Raw genomic sequence first — 15163 nt, 5'->3', positions numbered from 1 at the left:
AAAAACATATTTTTTGGTAAAAAATAAAGGTTTCTTCTGGGGTGATGAAAATGTTCTAAAATTGGCTGTATTGATGGTTGCACATTCTAAAAGCCATTGACTCTTACATTTTAAATGAATGAATTATACAGTAATAGGAATTATATCTCAGTAAGGCTATTTTTTTTAAATGGGGCCTCGGCCGCACGCCCCATGGGCTTACAGCCTACCAGGAAATACAGACCGGGGACACAAAATTACAGCTGGGAGGACTGTTGTGATGGTGGCAGAGCAGAAGGCCATGGGGACAGAACTGAGGGTCCCACCTTAGTCCTGAGGCTCTGGAGGCTCCCAGGAGGAGGGGCAGGCAAGCCTGAGCCCTAGAGGCCCACAGGACTGTCTGGGCAGGATGCCGGCAGCAGGCTCCAGGCTGGGGCATCACAGCTGCCAGCTGGGCATGTAGCACATGGCTGGGGCCTGTGAGTGTGATTCCGGGGATGCACATCCACCTGCCGGGAAGGAGAGAAGGAAATGATGGATCTGAGAGCCTTGTTCCCACTTGAAGCCTCGTCTCTCTGGACCTGGGCCTGGATCCAGCTCCACTCCCTGCTGAGGACTAACTCAGAGCACCCTAGAGCCACAGGGACCCTCCGCCCCATAGTCAGCAAACAGATTCCAAGGAGACTGGCCACCCCATCTCACAGACGGCTGCCCGAGGCCCAGGACACAGCCCACCTTGGTGTTGGGACTGAGCTAAGAATGAAGGAGGAGAGAGAAGGAAGACTCCCCCCACTGCGGTGAGGCAGGCTCGGGGCCTGGTGACCACCCCCTTGGGATTTTGGTTCCAGAGTGCCTGGCCCCTGATAAGTGTCTGCTGGGCAGGGAGGCTGCCTGGAGCCATCCCATAAGCACTGCTCATCCCAGGAGTGTGCTCCCGCGCTCAGCCCTGGATGTGAGCACAGAGACCAGGGCACCCCCTCCAGGACACCCACCAGGGACTCCCCAGCATCGTGCAGCTGTGTCCCCATTCCCCCTTCCTCCCCAGGAGAGGAGACATTCAAAACAGGCAGGACAGAAGTGCCTCCTGGTGGTGGCTGGGATGTCTGCATTCCATTCAACACAGCAAACACCTCCTGAGTGTCTTCTGGGGTCAGCCCTGCAACGGGTGCCGGAATACAGTAGGAACAGGCCCTGGCCCCCTGCCCTGGTGAGAAAGAGAACCGTCTGCATGAAGCCAGAGCTTCACTGCACTCGGCTTGGCCTGGAGTCTCCTAACCCCAGCCCCTCCAGAGTGTGCCAGTGAGGATAGGATGGGGAACAACCCAGAGAGGCCTAGGGAGGCTGGGGGACCTGAAGTGGAGCTCTGTGTTTCTGTGTCTGTCTCCACAGAAAGTCTCCCATTTCCTAGCCCTCTTCCTCCTGAAGCTCTCAAGTGCTCACCAGAGTTTCTCTCCCTCCCACACAGCCCCTCCTTGTTCCTTTGGCCCCTCCCTTGGGTGACTCTGCCCCTAATGGCCCTTACTCACACCAGTCACATCTGTGGTCCCAGGTCCACCCACGATTGCTACGCTCCAGCCAGGGTTGCCAAGTGCCCAGGAAGAATCCTGGCAGGGGCTTGAATTAGGAAAATGGCTCTAGAAATGGCATCCTGAGCAGAGGAGGGGGCACTTGGGGTCACTGAACCTGGAAGAGGCTGTCCTAGCCATCCTAGCACCTAAGTGCAATGCCAGGCACACATTATCAACCAATAAAGGTGTGCTGAACAAACTGAACTAGCTGTCTACCAGGAGCAACATTTTCAGTCTGGACAGGTGACAGCCATGTGGGCCATGTGAGACATTGCATTAAACCTGAAAAAACCATCCTTCCTGGAAAAAGTGCGAGGGGTGGGTAGAAACTAAGAAGGGGGTGCTTTATCTCCCGTGGGGAGGTGTGCTCATTCATCAGAGAGGGGAGAGAGGAGGAGGTACTGGCAAGGGTGGACCTAGCCTCTCACACACACCCCCTGCCCCCATACCCGCCCCTGCTGGGGGGACTCTGAAGCTTCTTTTCCCAGCAGGAGCAGGTCTCAGCATGAAAACTTCTTCAGCCAGTGCCTCTCTCCAGCACAAACTCATCCCCAGGCTAAACAGAAGCCCTCTGAAGCCTTCTCAGAATCTGGGCTTCCCCTGTCATCCCCTTTCCCACACACACACCCAGCCACAGCGCAAACAGGGTTCCCAGAACCTGCATGGCCAACCAGGATGTCCCCCTCCCTCAGGCAGCCCTTCCCCTCCCTTTCCTCTGCTCAGCGTTTCTGCCTCCTCCCTGCTCCACAGATAGGATCCTGATGACCCAGCAGCCAGGCATGGTAATGCAGCCACAGAGCCTGGGCTCAGCCCGCAGGTCTCTGGAGTTACACTCAGGCTGACTGACAACAGCAAGAAGAAACTGTTGCAGCAGCAAAACCTCCCGCCCAAAGTTGCCAGGGCAATTCCGCCCCCTCTCCCCACCTGCCACCCCCTAACAAATGACTGAGGGTTGTGTTATGCATCGTCTGGCGAAATAATGCGTCCAAACTGCAAACTGCTGATGGCGACAGTTCATCACAGAGCAGGGACTATGCTTGACTGGTCCCAATTACAATTACCCCTACGCCACCCAGCCTGATCAGGGTTGAGGGAAGCTGGGACATGGGACAGGAATGGCTAATGGGGTATGAATGCATCTGCCACTGGAGCGGGAAGGAGGCAGGTGTGGATGGGAACAGGGATGACTGTGTAGAAGTGAAGGGAGGATTGTGCAAAACAGAGAAGAAAAGGGAGGAAGTGAGGGAGGAAAGAGCAAGGGAAAAGAATGCAGTACAGTAGCAGCTTCCAGGCACTGCACAGTGCACATCCCAGGCACTTCCTAGTCAATCCTCATCATACTATGAAACAGGGAATATTCCATATTAACATGAGGAAACTGAGGCTTAGAGGTTAAACAATTTCCCCAAGGTCATTGGTATACCATAGGGGTGGAAGGGACTACTATCATTATTTAGAATGGCCAATGCATGCTGAAAATTGTTAATAAGCTGGTTGTATTTGGTTTTAAAGTTCTCTGCAGATAAGTTCCCCTAGTGCCTGCACCTGCAGCAGAACCTGGCCACCACCCTGCCCTTGGTATAGCACTATCCAAGACGGTACTGCTAGTCAGTGACAAATCTGAGTTTCACCCAGGTCCATCTGACTCTAAAATCAATATCATCTTCTGGGTCCCCACCAGGGTTCTCTAGGCAGGCCATCCCTCCCACTCCCTTCCCCTTTCACCTCCACCAGACAGCCTCTGGTCCCCCTGCCCCAATCTCCTGGAACCCCTCGCCTGGCCTCAGAGGAGTGGGATGCCCTTTCGTTCAAGCAGCCTGGCTCAAACCCCAAGAGGCTGGAACTGGGGGACAAACTGGATTGGTTCTCCTGTGAGCTCTTGAGTTTCTGCACCACCATCCCCTCCTGGGCCATTCCTGTCCATTTGGGAACTTGGAGTCTCTTTTTCCTGAAATATCTGCAAAATCAAATGCCCAAATTCCTATTCTTCATACTTCCTGTTTCTTTCTCCTCCTGCTTTTAATCTTTGCAGCCTCTTCCATTCACTCAACGAAACTATACAGAATGCCCACCATGTGCTATACAGAATGCCCACCATGTGTCCCACTCTGAGTCCTGGGGACCCCTAAGAGAGCAAAATGCACAGCAGTGTCCGCCTCCTAAAGCTTTGCTCCAGCCAGTGCAAGTCAACGACAACAACAGGCAAATCCAGCCAAGGAGAGGATCTCAGATGGCTGTAAATGCTAAGGTGACAAGGAAGCGGGGCAGGCGTACAGGGAGGACAGGGAGTTTTCAACAGAAGCTGAAAGGATGACATATGAACAAAGCCCTGGAAGAGTCGAGGGACCTGACCATGCAGCTATTTGAGGAAAAAGGTTCCCAGCAGAGAAAACAGCAAGGGGGTAAGTCGTTCTGCCTGTTTGATGGACAGCCAGGATGCCCAAGTTGCTGCAACAGAGTGGGCAGCAAGACAGGTGGAGGGGATGAGGTCAGGGAAGAGGGAGGCACACTGCATAGTGTCTTACAGGGCATTGACTCTGAGTGGGTGGGAAACCATGGGAGGAGTCTGGGCACGGAAATGGCATGATCTGACATGTTTTTAAAGGATCATTCTGTGCTGCTAAGAAAAGTCTGAAGGGGCAAGGGAGGAAGCTGGGAGACCAGCTGGGAGTGTAGTTCAAAAGATCCTGTGGGAAGAGATGGGCCTGGGCCAGCATGGGAGCGGCAGGATGGTGAGAAGGAGTAGGAGTCTGGATATATTTTGAAGGGAGAATTTGTCAATGAATTGAATGTGGGAAAAGGGAAATAAAAAACAGGACAAAAGGATGACTCCAAGATTTCTGGCATGAACTATTGCAGAGATAGTGATGTTGGCAAGTGGAACATATTTAGTAGGAACAATTAGGAGAACAGTTTTGGTCATAAAGTCAGCCCTCTGTATCTGTGGCTCCCACCTTTGTGGATTCAACCAACTGCAGATTGAAACTATTAAAAAAAATTGCATCTGTGCTGAACAAGTAGACTTTTTTCTTGTCAATAGAGTATAACAACTATTTATATAACATTTACATTGTATTAGGTATTATAATCTAGTGATGATTTCGAGTATACAGGAGGATGTGTGTGGGTTACATGCAAATACTACACCATTGTATATCAGAGGCTCGACGAACATCCATGGATTTTGGTATCCACAGGAGGTCCTGGAACCAACTACCTGGGGATACCAAGGGACTGTATTAAGTTTGAGATGCCTATCTGATATCCAAATAGAGATGTCGGTTAAAATATATGTGTGGTGTTTAGGGGTAGGGAGGTCTGGGATAGAGATGTGCCTTGGCAGTCATGAATGAATAGATGGTATTTAAAGTCATGAGTCTGTAAAATATCACCAAGGCATTGAGTCTAAAGAAGAGAATAGATACCCAAGGATTGAGCCAGAGACTCTGCAGTGTCTAGAGGTTGGGGATATGAGGAGGAACTGGCTTAGAAGACTGAAAAGAGTGTGGCAAGAAATCGAGAGAGTGTAGTGCCTGAAAATCGAAAGAAGAACGTGTTTCAAGAGAAAGGGCATGGTCAGCTATGTGAAGAAAGTGAGGGCTGAGGACAGACCATTGAATTTAACATGCAGGCCAATGGTGGTCTTGACGAGAAGTACGCGCTTCTTATTGTTTTTCTGCTTCATTTCCCCCTTAGACATACAGCTGATAGCTGGAAAAAGAAAATACTGCACAAATGAGCTGGATGCTTCTGGTCAAAAGCATACATCCCCTTCCAAGTAGAATTCCAAGCACCCCAAAGAATCTCAAGCGTCCAGTCAAACATGACTTCCCCTGGGCAGAGGATGCACTAGAATAGAAAAGGTAAACACCAGCCTGGCTCAGGGTCCTAAAAGAGCTGCAATATTGCTAACAATGATAATATTCAGTTGCTGAGAACTTTTCCTTTTCTATCCAGAGGTATATTGCTTTGTGTCTCTCTATCCTAACCAAAGATTCATCAATAATTCAAGGAACCTAAATGGACAGGCCCATAAATCACACCTATGGTATATTTGGGGGCTAAAAATCATGTAGTTAACTTTCTATACAGAAACTTTCCAATGCTTTGGCCTCAAATCATGCCACAAAGTGTTGACTGCTGGAAGTCCTCAAGATAAACGTTCTACTGTGCATGGTGTTGCATGCCTGTAGTCCCAGCTACCTGGGAGGCAGAGGCGGGAGGATCACTTGAGCCCAGGAGTTCAAGACCAGCCTGGGCAACTAGATCCTGTCTCTAAAAAAAAAAAAAAATTTAAAGGTAAATCTTCCCCTACTACCATGAAGATAGAGACTGTCTTTGTAATCTCTGTACCCTCAGCACCAAGCACACTGCTGGATATGTAGCAGGCACTCTAAAACTGTTGAATGAATGAATATCTCTGAGTGTCTCAAATCACAGATGTGTCTACACTAGCCCAAATGAGCTTTACTGTAGATTCAACTCTTGTATACTAAACAGCCATATCGGATAAAACATGGCAGAAGGTTTTTTGATGATTTAACTGATTTACAGAAATGCAACAAACTGTATTTTCTCCATATCACTTCTTACTTGGAGATGTGCACACACTCCCACCTCTTTAGGGGGTTATATCTTCATGGATGCATCCCATGTGAGCCTCTTGCTGGAGCTGTCGCCATCCTAACTTTCTGGTGGTTAGCCACACTTACAGTGAAAAAACCTATTGCATTTATGACCAAAGCAAATTAATGTCCCCTTAATGGCAATTGTGGTAGACTTACAGGGAAAAATAGGACTATAATGTTTATGTGTTTATGTGTTTTTAATGTTTATTGGTTTGCTGTTACAGCCCTCATCCCGATGAGACTAGGTGTGTCTGAGTTAACTCATTGTCAAGGAGGTTATAGGCATGCAGAGTTTCTGCTAACTACCCAAGCTCATAAATGCCTGCAAATGGATTTTTTCGTTTTTATGGGGCCAAACCTCAGATCACCACACACATAAAAGGGGTGCAAGGGATCCACTGGCCTCAGAGGGACTCCTAGCTTCAGCTTGCCCATTCTACACTCGCTCTTTCACTCCCAACCAGGAAGCCATCATGTCTTGCCGCTCCTACCGAGTCAGCTCTGGTCACCGGGTGGGCAACTTCAGCTCTTGTTCAGCAATGACACCACAGAACCTGAACCGCTTCCGGGCCAACTCTGTCTCCTGTTGGAGTGGGCCCGGCTTCCGGGGCCTTGGCAGCTTTGGTAGTCGGAGCGTCATCTCCTTTGGATCGTACTCACCCCGAATAGCAGCTGTAGGCTCTCGGCCCGTCCGCTGTGGAGTCGGCTTTGGTGCTGGCTGTAGGATGGGTTTTGGTGATGGGAGAGGTGTTGGTCTGGGGCCTAGGGCTGACAGCTGTGTCGGTCTGGGCTTTGGAGCTGGCAGTGGCATTGGCTATGGCCTTGGTGGCCCTGGCTTTGGTTACAGAGTTGGAGGGGTTGGAGTCCCAGCAGCCCCATCTATCACAGCTGTGACTGTGAACAAAAGCCTACTGACCCCCCTCAACCTGGAGATTGACCCCAATGCCCAGAGGGTGAAGAAGGATGAGAAGGAGCAAATCAAGACCCTCAACAACAAGTTTGCCTCCTTCATTGACAAGGTACCTATGATAGCTGAATCTCTGGGTCTAGGAATATTACAGCCAAAATGCACTAGAGTGCTCTTTCCCTTGAAAAGAACTGGCCCAGTTCTGGGGACTTGACCTTGACTTCAGATCTTTCAAGTGCCTGCCTCAGGCATTGTGGTATGCTTTCTGGGTTGCTCTGCTGCAGAGCAAGGCCAAGCCAGAGGACGAGCTGCATGGTGGGATAGACTCAGACAGTGGTGACATCTTCTGGAGGACAGAGGAGCATCCAGCCAAACTCGAGGGCATCTCAGCAAACTAAGATGTTGCATTTGGTCACTTAGAAATGTCTGTGAAACAGGCTGGAAACACTGGGACTTTAGCCAGGTGTTGGCTGGTATATGTTTAAGAGGTTTTATTCTTTGAGATCCTTTTGTTCCTTATGAAGTTTTCATAGTTTCTGAGGCTGAGTGGCCACATCTGTTCAGGCTTAGAAAAGTGGAGAATGGAGTTGAGTAATTAAAAAAAGAAGAAGAATTCATACCCCCACATAGGGTATCAAAATTCGGCCAAGTTGCCTAGATTCAGGGAAATTGTAGGGAATGACCACTGGTAGTCACTGGCCTCCAGGCAGATGAGTGGGAACAGTAATGTGGATAACCTAAAAGAACTGACATCCCACACACCATGTCTATGTGGAGATGGAATGGTTATGTCTGAGAATGGAGGAGAACCTCTGTAAGTTTTGGGTTCTTCCTCTCTAAAATGAGGGGCTGGGGTAAAGGGTCTGTAAGTTCTCTTCCAGCTCTACACATCTCAGCCATGGAATATCTGCGATGTTGGATAGGACTTACAATCTGAGAATTCCTACCTCCTAGTACCATATCCCACCCCAAATGTAGTTTACTCTGCTCCTCATTTCTGCCAGGGATGCCTGGCATCAGTTTTCAGATATAGGCAAACCCCAGCTTAAATAGAATCAACCCTTCCAACTTCCTGATGTACCAGTGTACAGCTTTCTTAGAGATTGGATAGGGGAATGGTACCGAAGTGCTATGGTTCAAAACCCCATATTGGTAACTAGGCCTAGCTGAGCACAAGGAGGGAGTCACAACCTGCCCTTCCAGCTTCTGCTGAGTTAGTGGAGGAATGAAACTCAGCAGAGGAGAGAATCCTGTCGACATGTGGTCAAGTCATCACTGGCCATCTCAAGAACTTGGTCAAGGCATGAACTCTATCAAGCATTTCAAATGCCATTTCTGTGCCCTGTGGATTTAGGTGCGGTTCCTAGAGCAGCAGAATAAGCTCCTAGAGACCAAGTGGAGCTTCCTCCAAGAGCAGAAATGTGTCAGGAGCAACCTGGAGCCACTCTTCGAGAGCTACATCACCAACCTTCGGAGGCAGTTGGAGGCGCTGGTCAGCGATCAGGCCCGGCTCCAGGCTGAGAGGAACCACCTGCAGGATGTCCTAGAGGGCTTCAAGAAGAAGTGAGTGACATCTGAGCTGCACAGACCAATGACAGGCCTGGGCTGGCCCCAGAATCAGCCGCCAAGCTTAGATGAGAGCAGCTGGAAGGATCAGGGTTGAATGCTGGTTACCACATCAAGCCTGGGGAGGCAGGGGTGGGTAGTGATATGTGAACAGAGAGGAGGAGGCCCTCCTGAGGAAAAAGGTGCCCATGTTCAGTATCTTTTTCAGTTGGACCCTACTTGCTGTATAGTCAAGTGCAGTGATCCTACATTATTTCTGTCAGAGGAACATAGCAATAGACCAGGTTTTCAGATCCCAAACCCACATTAAGAAAGTGGAAGGGATTTGGAGAAACTGAGAGGCACTGGCTTATGAGAGGTCATAAAGATGAGACAGAGGGGACGATGTTATAGCATTCAGATTGCAATAGGGAACCATGATCCTGCACGGACTGAGAGATCTTGCGAGGTTCACTGGGGAGTTGGGAGTAACTGCCTCTCAGTTCAGAGTAAGAACTCACCCTCTTAACCTTTATCATCAGGTATGAAGAGGAAGTGGTATGTCGGGCCAATGCTGAGAATGAGTTTGTGGCTCTGAAGAAGGTAAGGGGGAACCACAGGCCAGGCCAATTTCTCCTCTGGACTGGCAAATGTTCTCAAGACTCCCCAGGAAACTGCTCAGGCAGCCCTGTGGAGTCTGGGACTACTCACACCAAGACAGTGGAGACAGTGGAACCTCAGAGATAACAAGAGATTTCCTACAAAGTTCAGGTTCAGCCTCAGATTCTTTAGGATTGGGTCACATGAGAGCAGAAGTATGAAAAGGTGACCTAAGTATCTTGGATTATCTAGATTTTCTTTGCCTCTAACTGAACACCAGAAAATGTCCAGCAGCCCCTGGGGGAATGTTGGCATTGTAATAGGGAAATTAGCAAAAGTTGCTGAGCTTTACTTCTACCCAGCAACCTTACTATCTATGGGAAGTGGCTGCCTCTTTGCACCCATCTCCAGACACGGGTGGGAAGGTGAAACAATGCCCGGGTGATGAGTATTTATCCTTCTCTGTTTTATACAGGATGTGGATGCAGCTTTCATGAATAAGTCTGATCTCAAGGCCAACGTGGATACCCTAACTCAGGAAATTGACTTTCTAAAAACGCTTTACATGGAGGTGAGGGCTCATCTTCTCTAGGGCACCCAAGGAGATCAATGCTTGGCCTGGACTCCCTGAATGCTTAGTCTGGGCTAGCATATTTTCAAACATTTGCTATCACATATCTTTCCTCTCGCTCAAATCTGTATGCTATATATGCCAATATATCTTCAAATGGGGAAAGGAAGGTGAGCAGGCTTTTCAGCAGCCTGATGCAAGTCAAACTCCTTGGATCTATGATCCAACTCCTTATTTACCAATTTAAAGACTGGGATCTAGAAATGTCACTTCCTGTGTACTGACCAGAAGACTGAAAAATTGATTTGCCAGGAGAGGTAAGAAAAAATGTGTTTGACCTAATTAGCCAAACCAGCTGTCTTTTGCTTCATAAGCAATCTGTCCAGTCTGGTATAGGCCCAGCCAGAGCTGAATTGCTAGCTCTAAGTGAAGAGGCTGAGGAAAGCCTCCTCTGGAACTCTCTTTGCAGGCCAGTCCCAAGCCCCTTGGTTCTTCTATTAAGGGCTTGGGATATAGGAATTCCTAGACCACCATGTGCTAAAATATTGTCAGCTCTCAATGGTCTGTGACCAGTCCAGCCACTTTGTAGATAATTTAAGAAAAGTTTAAGCCCTAGAGTGGCTCCCACTTTCTTCCACCACATTCTTAGGTCCCCGTGGTTTTAATACTCACTGAGCAAAGTAGTGTGTTAAAGGGATGTCTCTGAGTAGATCACAAGAGTTCTAAAGTCAGCCTGAGATGGTTCTCAGACATGTCTTTTTCTTTATCATCAATTTAGATGGTCTTGCTTTTTTATGAACCAATGAGTGATGCTCTCTGCCCCGATACCACTTCCTGGGCACCCTGTAGCAGAGTCCCAGCTACAAAATGAGACTCTAAGCACATCTGTCTCCCCAATCCTCCAACACAGGAAATCCAGTTGCTGCAGTCGCATATCTCAGAGACGTCGGTCATTGTGAAGATGGACAACAGCCGTGACCTGAACCTTGATGGGATCATTGCTGAGGTCAAGGCCCAGTATGAGGAGGTGGCCAGGCGCAGCCGGGCTGATGCTGAGGCCTGGTACCAGACCAAGGTGGGCAGTGGAGGCTGGGGAAGGGGTGTAGGCAGCTCTGGGGATAAGACTCATATATAACAGATCAGGCCCAGGGAGGTTTGAGGCCCCCAACTCAGTGGGGCCTGTGATCTTGACCTGACCTTTGAACCCTCAAAATACCCTCCTATCTCCCCAGTATGAAGAGATGCAGGTGACAGCTGGCCAACACTGTGACAACCTGCGCAACATACGGAACGAGATCAACGAACTGACCCGCCTGATCCAGAGGCTTAAGGCAGAGATTGAGCACGCCAAGGCTCAGGTGGGCAAAGGAAAGGGGGGAAAGCCTCAGATGAGGGAGAACCAGGGCCTCAGGCTTTGGGAACCCCCAAGTCTAATGAGGTGAGGGAGACCATCAAGACCCAGAAACCGAGGAATGGAGGGATCAGTCCAGGAAGGCTTTCTGGAGGATAAAATTATGAAAGTGAAGGAGAGCTTCCCACATAGAAGTAAAGGGCTAGAGCAGACCCAGCAGGGAAGGTGGTACAGAAAGAATAAGCTTACCCTCTACATGCCATGGCTCTGGGGCAGCTGAAATCAGGAGTGACAAAGTCAGTGGGGATGGAAACAAGAGCAATGCCCTACCCCATAGTGACATCAAACTATAGGATCTCCAGTGCCTGGGAAAGCAGCCACCATGGGGTCCATCCCTGCCTTGGCACCAGGCTATGTTCCTACTAAGAGGGGCAGCGTTTCTAACCCAACCTGGGGATGCCCTGGCACTGCCAAAGCCTACCTGCAAACTGCCTTCCCTGCAGCGTGCCAAGTTGGAGGCTGCAGTGGCCGAGGTTGAGCAGCAGGGCGAGGCGACCCTCAATGACGCCAAATGCAAGCTGGCAGATCTGGAGTGTGCCCTGCAGCAGGCCAAGCAGGACATGGCGCGGCAGCTGCGCGAGTACCAGGAGCTGATGAATGCCAAGCTGGGCCTGGACATCGAGATCGCCACCTACAGGCGCCTGTTGGAGGGCGAGGAGAGCCGGTGAGTGCTCTCAGTCCAGCAGGAGAGTGAAGTCAGACTTAGGCATCTAGAAAGACTAAGGAAGAGAAAGGGACAGTGAAGAACTGCAGAAATACGTAGTCTTTAAAGATGACAATACCTTCTCTGCAAACATTAGTTGCATTGCCCTTGTCAGGGAATTAGAAGAAGGCTCTAGACCTGTGATTCTCAAATGCAAGTCTAGACAAGCTGCACCAGAATCATTAGTAATTTTGCTAAAATTACTACTAATGATAAATTTCCTTAAATATTTTAATCTAATGGTTTTGGGATAGGGTCTAGGAACGTGTAGTTTTTGCAACACTCCCCAGATGTGTGTATAACCAGGGGTGAGAACTACTGCTCCACAGATCTACTCAGACAAGAAAGCCCTTTTTATGGCAAATAGGTTTTCAGGAAACAACAGTGCATGTGAAATGATTTGTTTCTTTCCCTTTCCAGGCTCTGTGAAGGTGTTGGACCAGTAAACATATGTAAGAAACTTGTTTTTTCCTCTTCACACATTTCTTTCCTCTTCAAACTTCCTTTAAACTCAGGCCCACACTGGGGTCAGGAGGCGTCCGAGATGGCCGGTCTGGCCACAACAGTCAGGGGAGCTGGGATCATCCAGTCCTGGATGGGGAGCACCTTCTTAGCTGAGGTCTGAGATCTCCCCAGAGCCTGCCTTCCCCAGAGCAAAACATTCATAAATGTTTGCAAGTCCTCCAAAGTGGAAGGCAGCCAGCTTTTTTGCTTTGATCGGCCTTGTCCTTCAAGGGAACCATCTAGGGGACTTAGAAGGAATGGGAAGTCCTCTGCCAGGGGAGACTCATCCCCTGATGGCAGGGAGCACAACAAGGCCAAATGGAAGTCTCCCCACTGCTGCAGCAGAAGCATGGGTTGTACCCAAAGCATGCAGGGCAGTGTGCTGGGCGTGGCAGGCTGGGGACACTGGCAAGGCAAGACCCAGCCCACGCTCTCTAGAAATAGAATCTTCTTGAGAAGGTGAGTCCTAGCCACCATCAACCTAACCCTGGAAGGATCCCTGGGGAGAAGAGCAGATATTGGCATCCCTGTTTTGCCCATTCAGAGAAAGTACATGATTTGCCAGAACTCACAAAGCGAACCAGATTTCAAACCCAGATATCTGACTCCAAAAACACAAATGAACACTGACGTGTAGTGGAACCGAGTGCTAAACTGGGTGGGTCAGACAGTCAGAGCTACATGTACTTGGAAGAGAGTGTCCCTTCCCACTCCCATGGAGGTGGTGAGTGGGCAGGGGAAGCCGCAGGCAATGGTTTTCTGCAGATCAACCTTGAGTGAACATCATGGATGGCAGGAAGGATTCTGGGTAAGATGAAAGGGCAGGAAAGCGTGTACCCCTCCATGGATGGGGCTGGTCTAGCAAGCTTTTCTGTGGATTCGAGTCCTGAGGCATGGAGTTGTGTCCAAGGGAGAGCAGAGGGCTACAGAGCACAGCCACCAGTGGGTCAGGAGAGAGGCGACAAGGGACTAGTGTTGGAGGGGTTTCCTGTGTGCTGGGCTAGGGGAAATGTGGAGACCACCAAGGGGCATAATACAACTGGAAGAGAAAAGGCCCATGGCTTTATGGAAGCTACTGTTCCAGCTGTCTGGATAATCCAGCTCACTACCTACATCTCACAACCCAACTTGACTTTAGCCGTATATAAATGACAGTCAATCTATGGATGTGTGCAAACATCTGGGGAATTGGATGAAGTCGTCATTTTCATCTGGATGTTTGATTTTAATGTAGTCACAGTCTTTGAGCCATCCAGAGAGGGAAAAAGTATATACTGACTGTGTAGACAATAGGGACCACTTCCCCAGATGCCACAACCCTGACCCCATTCCCTCCCCACCAGACCGGAAGGTGCAGCCCAGGGGTAGCATGGAGGTGGAGGGCCCTGGTGTCAGCAGCCTCCCTGATGCTTTCTTTCTCTGCAGCCGTCAGCAGCTCCCGGGGCGGCCTGGTGTGCGGGCCTGAGCCTTTGGTTGCCGGCTCCACCCTCTCCCGCGGCGGGGTCACCTTCTCAGGCAGCAGCAGCGTCTGTGCCACCAGTGGGGTCCTGGCTTCCTGTGGCCCCAGCCGGGGTGGAACCCGGGTCGCCCCAGCCACTGGGGACCTGCTGAGCACTGGCACAAGGAGTGGCTCCGTGCTCATCAGCGAGGCCTGTGTTCCCAGCGTCCCCTGCCCCCTGCCCACCCAGGGGAGCTTCAGCAGCTGCAGCGGCGGCCGCAGCTCCAGCGTCCGCTTCGTGTCCACCACCACCTCCTGCCGGACCAAGTACTGAGAGCCCAGCCCCAGACAGCTGCTGCCCAGAGAAGAACCAGCTCCACGGCTCCTGCTTCTGCCCCCAGGGTTCGTGGGCTCTGGGCTCGAGGGTCTCCAGCTCTACTTCCTGCCAGGATGCCACCCCTTAGCACTCCCCCGGCTGTTCTGCCTGGCCCCATGTCCTCTTGGAGGATTTTTCTGCCATGTAGATGCTCCATTAGCAGTTCAGCCAAGCTGGCTTCTCCCTGCCTCCCAATTTCTGTGCTTTGGATCACTCCTCTGCCTGTCAGCAACAGCCTGGAGAAATGCACATTCAGTGCAATAACAACAATCCGCCCAGTGCCCTCACCACCCGTGGCTTCGGGTTAATTTGGAGAATAGAGTTGACCGTCCACACTGCGGGCATCCTTAACTCCACATCCTTCACTCCTTCTTCTTCCTTTCCCTGGTAGGAGAAGGTTCTTTCCTTCTCTGCCTGATCAAGGGGATCCCAGTCCTTGGTGGCCCCAGGCTCCCTAAACCCTGAGATGGCTTTTCTCCCAGTGGCTTCTGTCTGGCTGTTTCTCTTCCTGGGTTGTTGGTGTAACTCTGGCATGCGAGTCCAGGAGGTGGGGTGCAGGCGGACATGCGGGCTCTGCAATGCTCCCTGTACTCCTGCCCCTGCTCGTGGTGTGAGGCCCAGCCCTGTCCACTGCAGGGTTGTGTCTGCGAGCTCCAAGGAGGCCTAGGGGTTGGGTGGGGTGGGCTGCCTGTGTGCACTGCTCTTTGTGTTCCTGGGTTTTCAATAAACTTGTCAAGCTCACCTCATAGGGCCTCTGGCCTCTCCTTCTGGATCACACTGGGGTTGGGGGAGTTGCCTCCTAGACTCCACCAGATCACAGCCTGCCGAGCTGAGGTAGGGCAGAGTCTGATGTCCTGGGCACAGGGAAGGCACTGAGGAAAGAGGGCCCAGCCTTCCCTGGAGGGACTGACAGTTCTGCAGGGCATAGGAGAG

At 50.6% G+C, this 15163-nt stretch overlaps 1 protein-coding gene across 1 annotated transcript; it reads left to right on the top strand.

The window, feature by feature from the left end:
• The first annotated feature begins 6581 nt into the window (after positions 1-6581).
• Positions 6582-14500, top strand: KRT84 (keratin 84). The gene is made up of 9 exons (XM_002823259.2): positions 6582-7194; positions 8437-8645; positions 9170-9230; positions 9703-9798; positions 10709-10873; positions 11031-11156; positions 11653-11873; positions 12333-12364; positions 13842-14500. Exons 1-9 carry the CDS (start codon positions 6649-6651, stop codon positions 14186-14188), a joined length of 1803 nt encoding a protein of 600 aa, XP_002823305.1. The 5' UTR covers positions 6582-6648; the 3' UTR covers positions 14189-14500.
• The last annotated feature ends 663 nt before the right edge of the window (positions 14501-15163 follow it).

Source organism: Pongo abelii, chromosome 10, assembly GCF_028885655.2.
Source record: "Pongo abelii isolate AG06213 chromosome 10, NHGRI_mPonAbe1-v2.0_pri, whole genome shotgun sequence".
In the NCBI taxonomy this organism is placed as follows: Eukaryota; Metazoa; Chordata; class Mammalia; order Primates; family Hominidae; genus Pongo; species Pongo abelii.
Note: the sequence above shows the minus strand (reverse complement) of the source record. Positions and strands in the feature narration are given on the sequence as shown.

Bases quoted from the DNA above. Each gene is read 5' to 3' on its own strand.
- KRT84 (XM_002823259.2), top strand. From the start codon at position 6,649: ATGTCTTGCCGCTCCTACCGAGTCAGCTCTGGTCACCGGGTGGGCAAC. The intron at 9,231-9,702 runs GTAAGGGGGAAC...TGTTTTATACAG, and splicing joins AGTTTGTGGCTCTGAAGAAG to GATGTGGATGCAGCTTTCAT. The intron at 11,157-11,652 runs GTGGGCAAAGGA...CCTTCCCTGCAG, and splicing joins TTGAGCACGCCAAGGCTCAG to CGTGCCAAGTTGGAGGCTGC.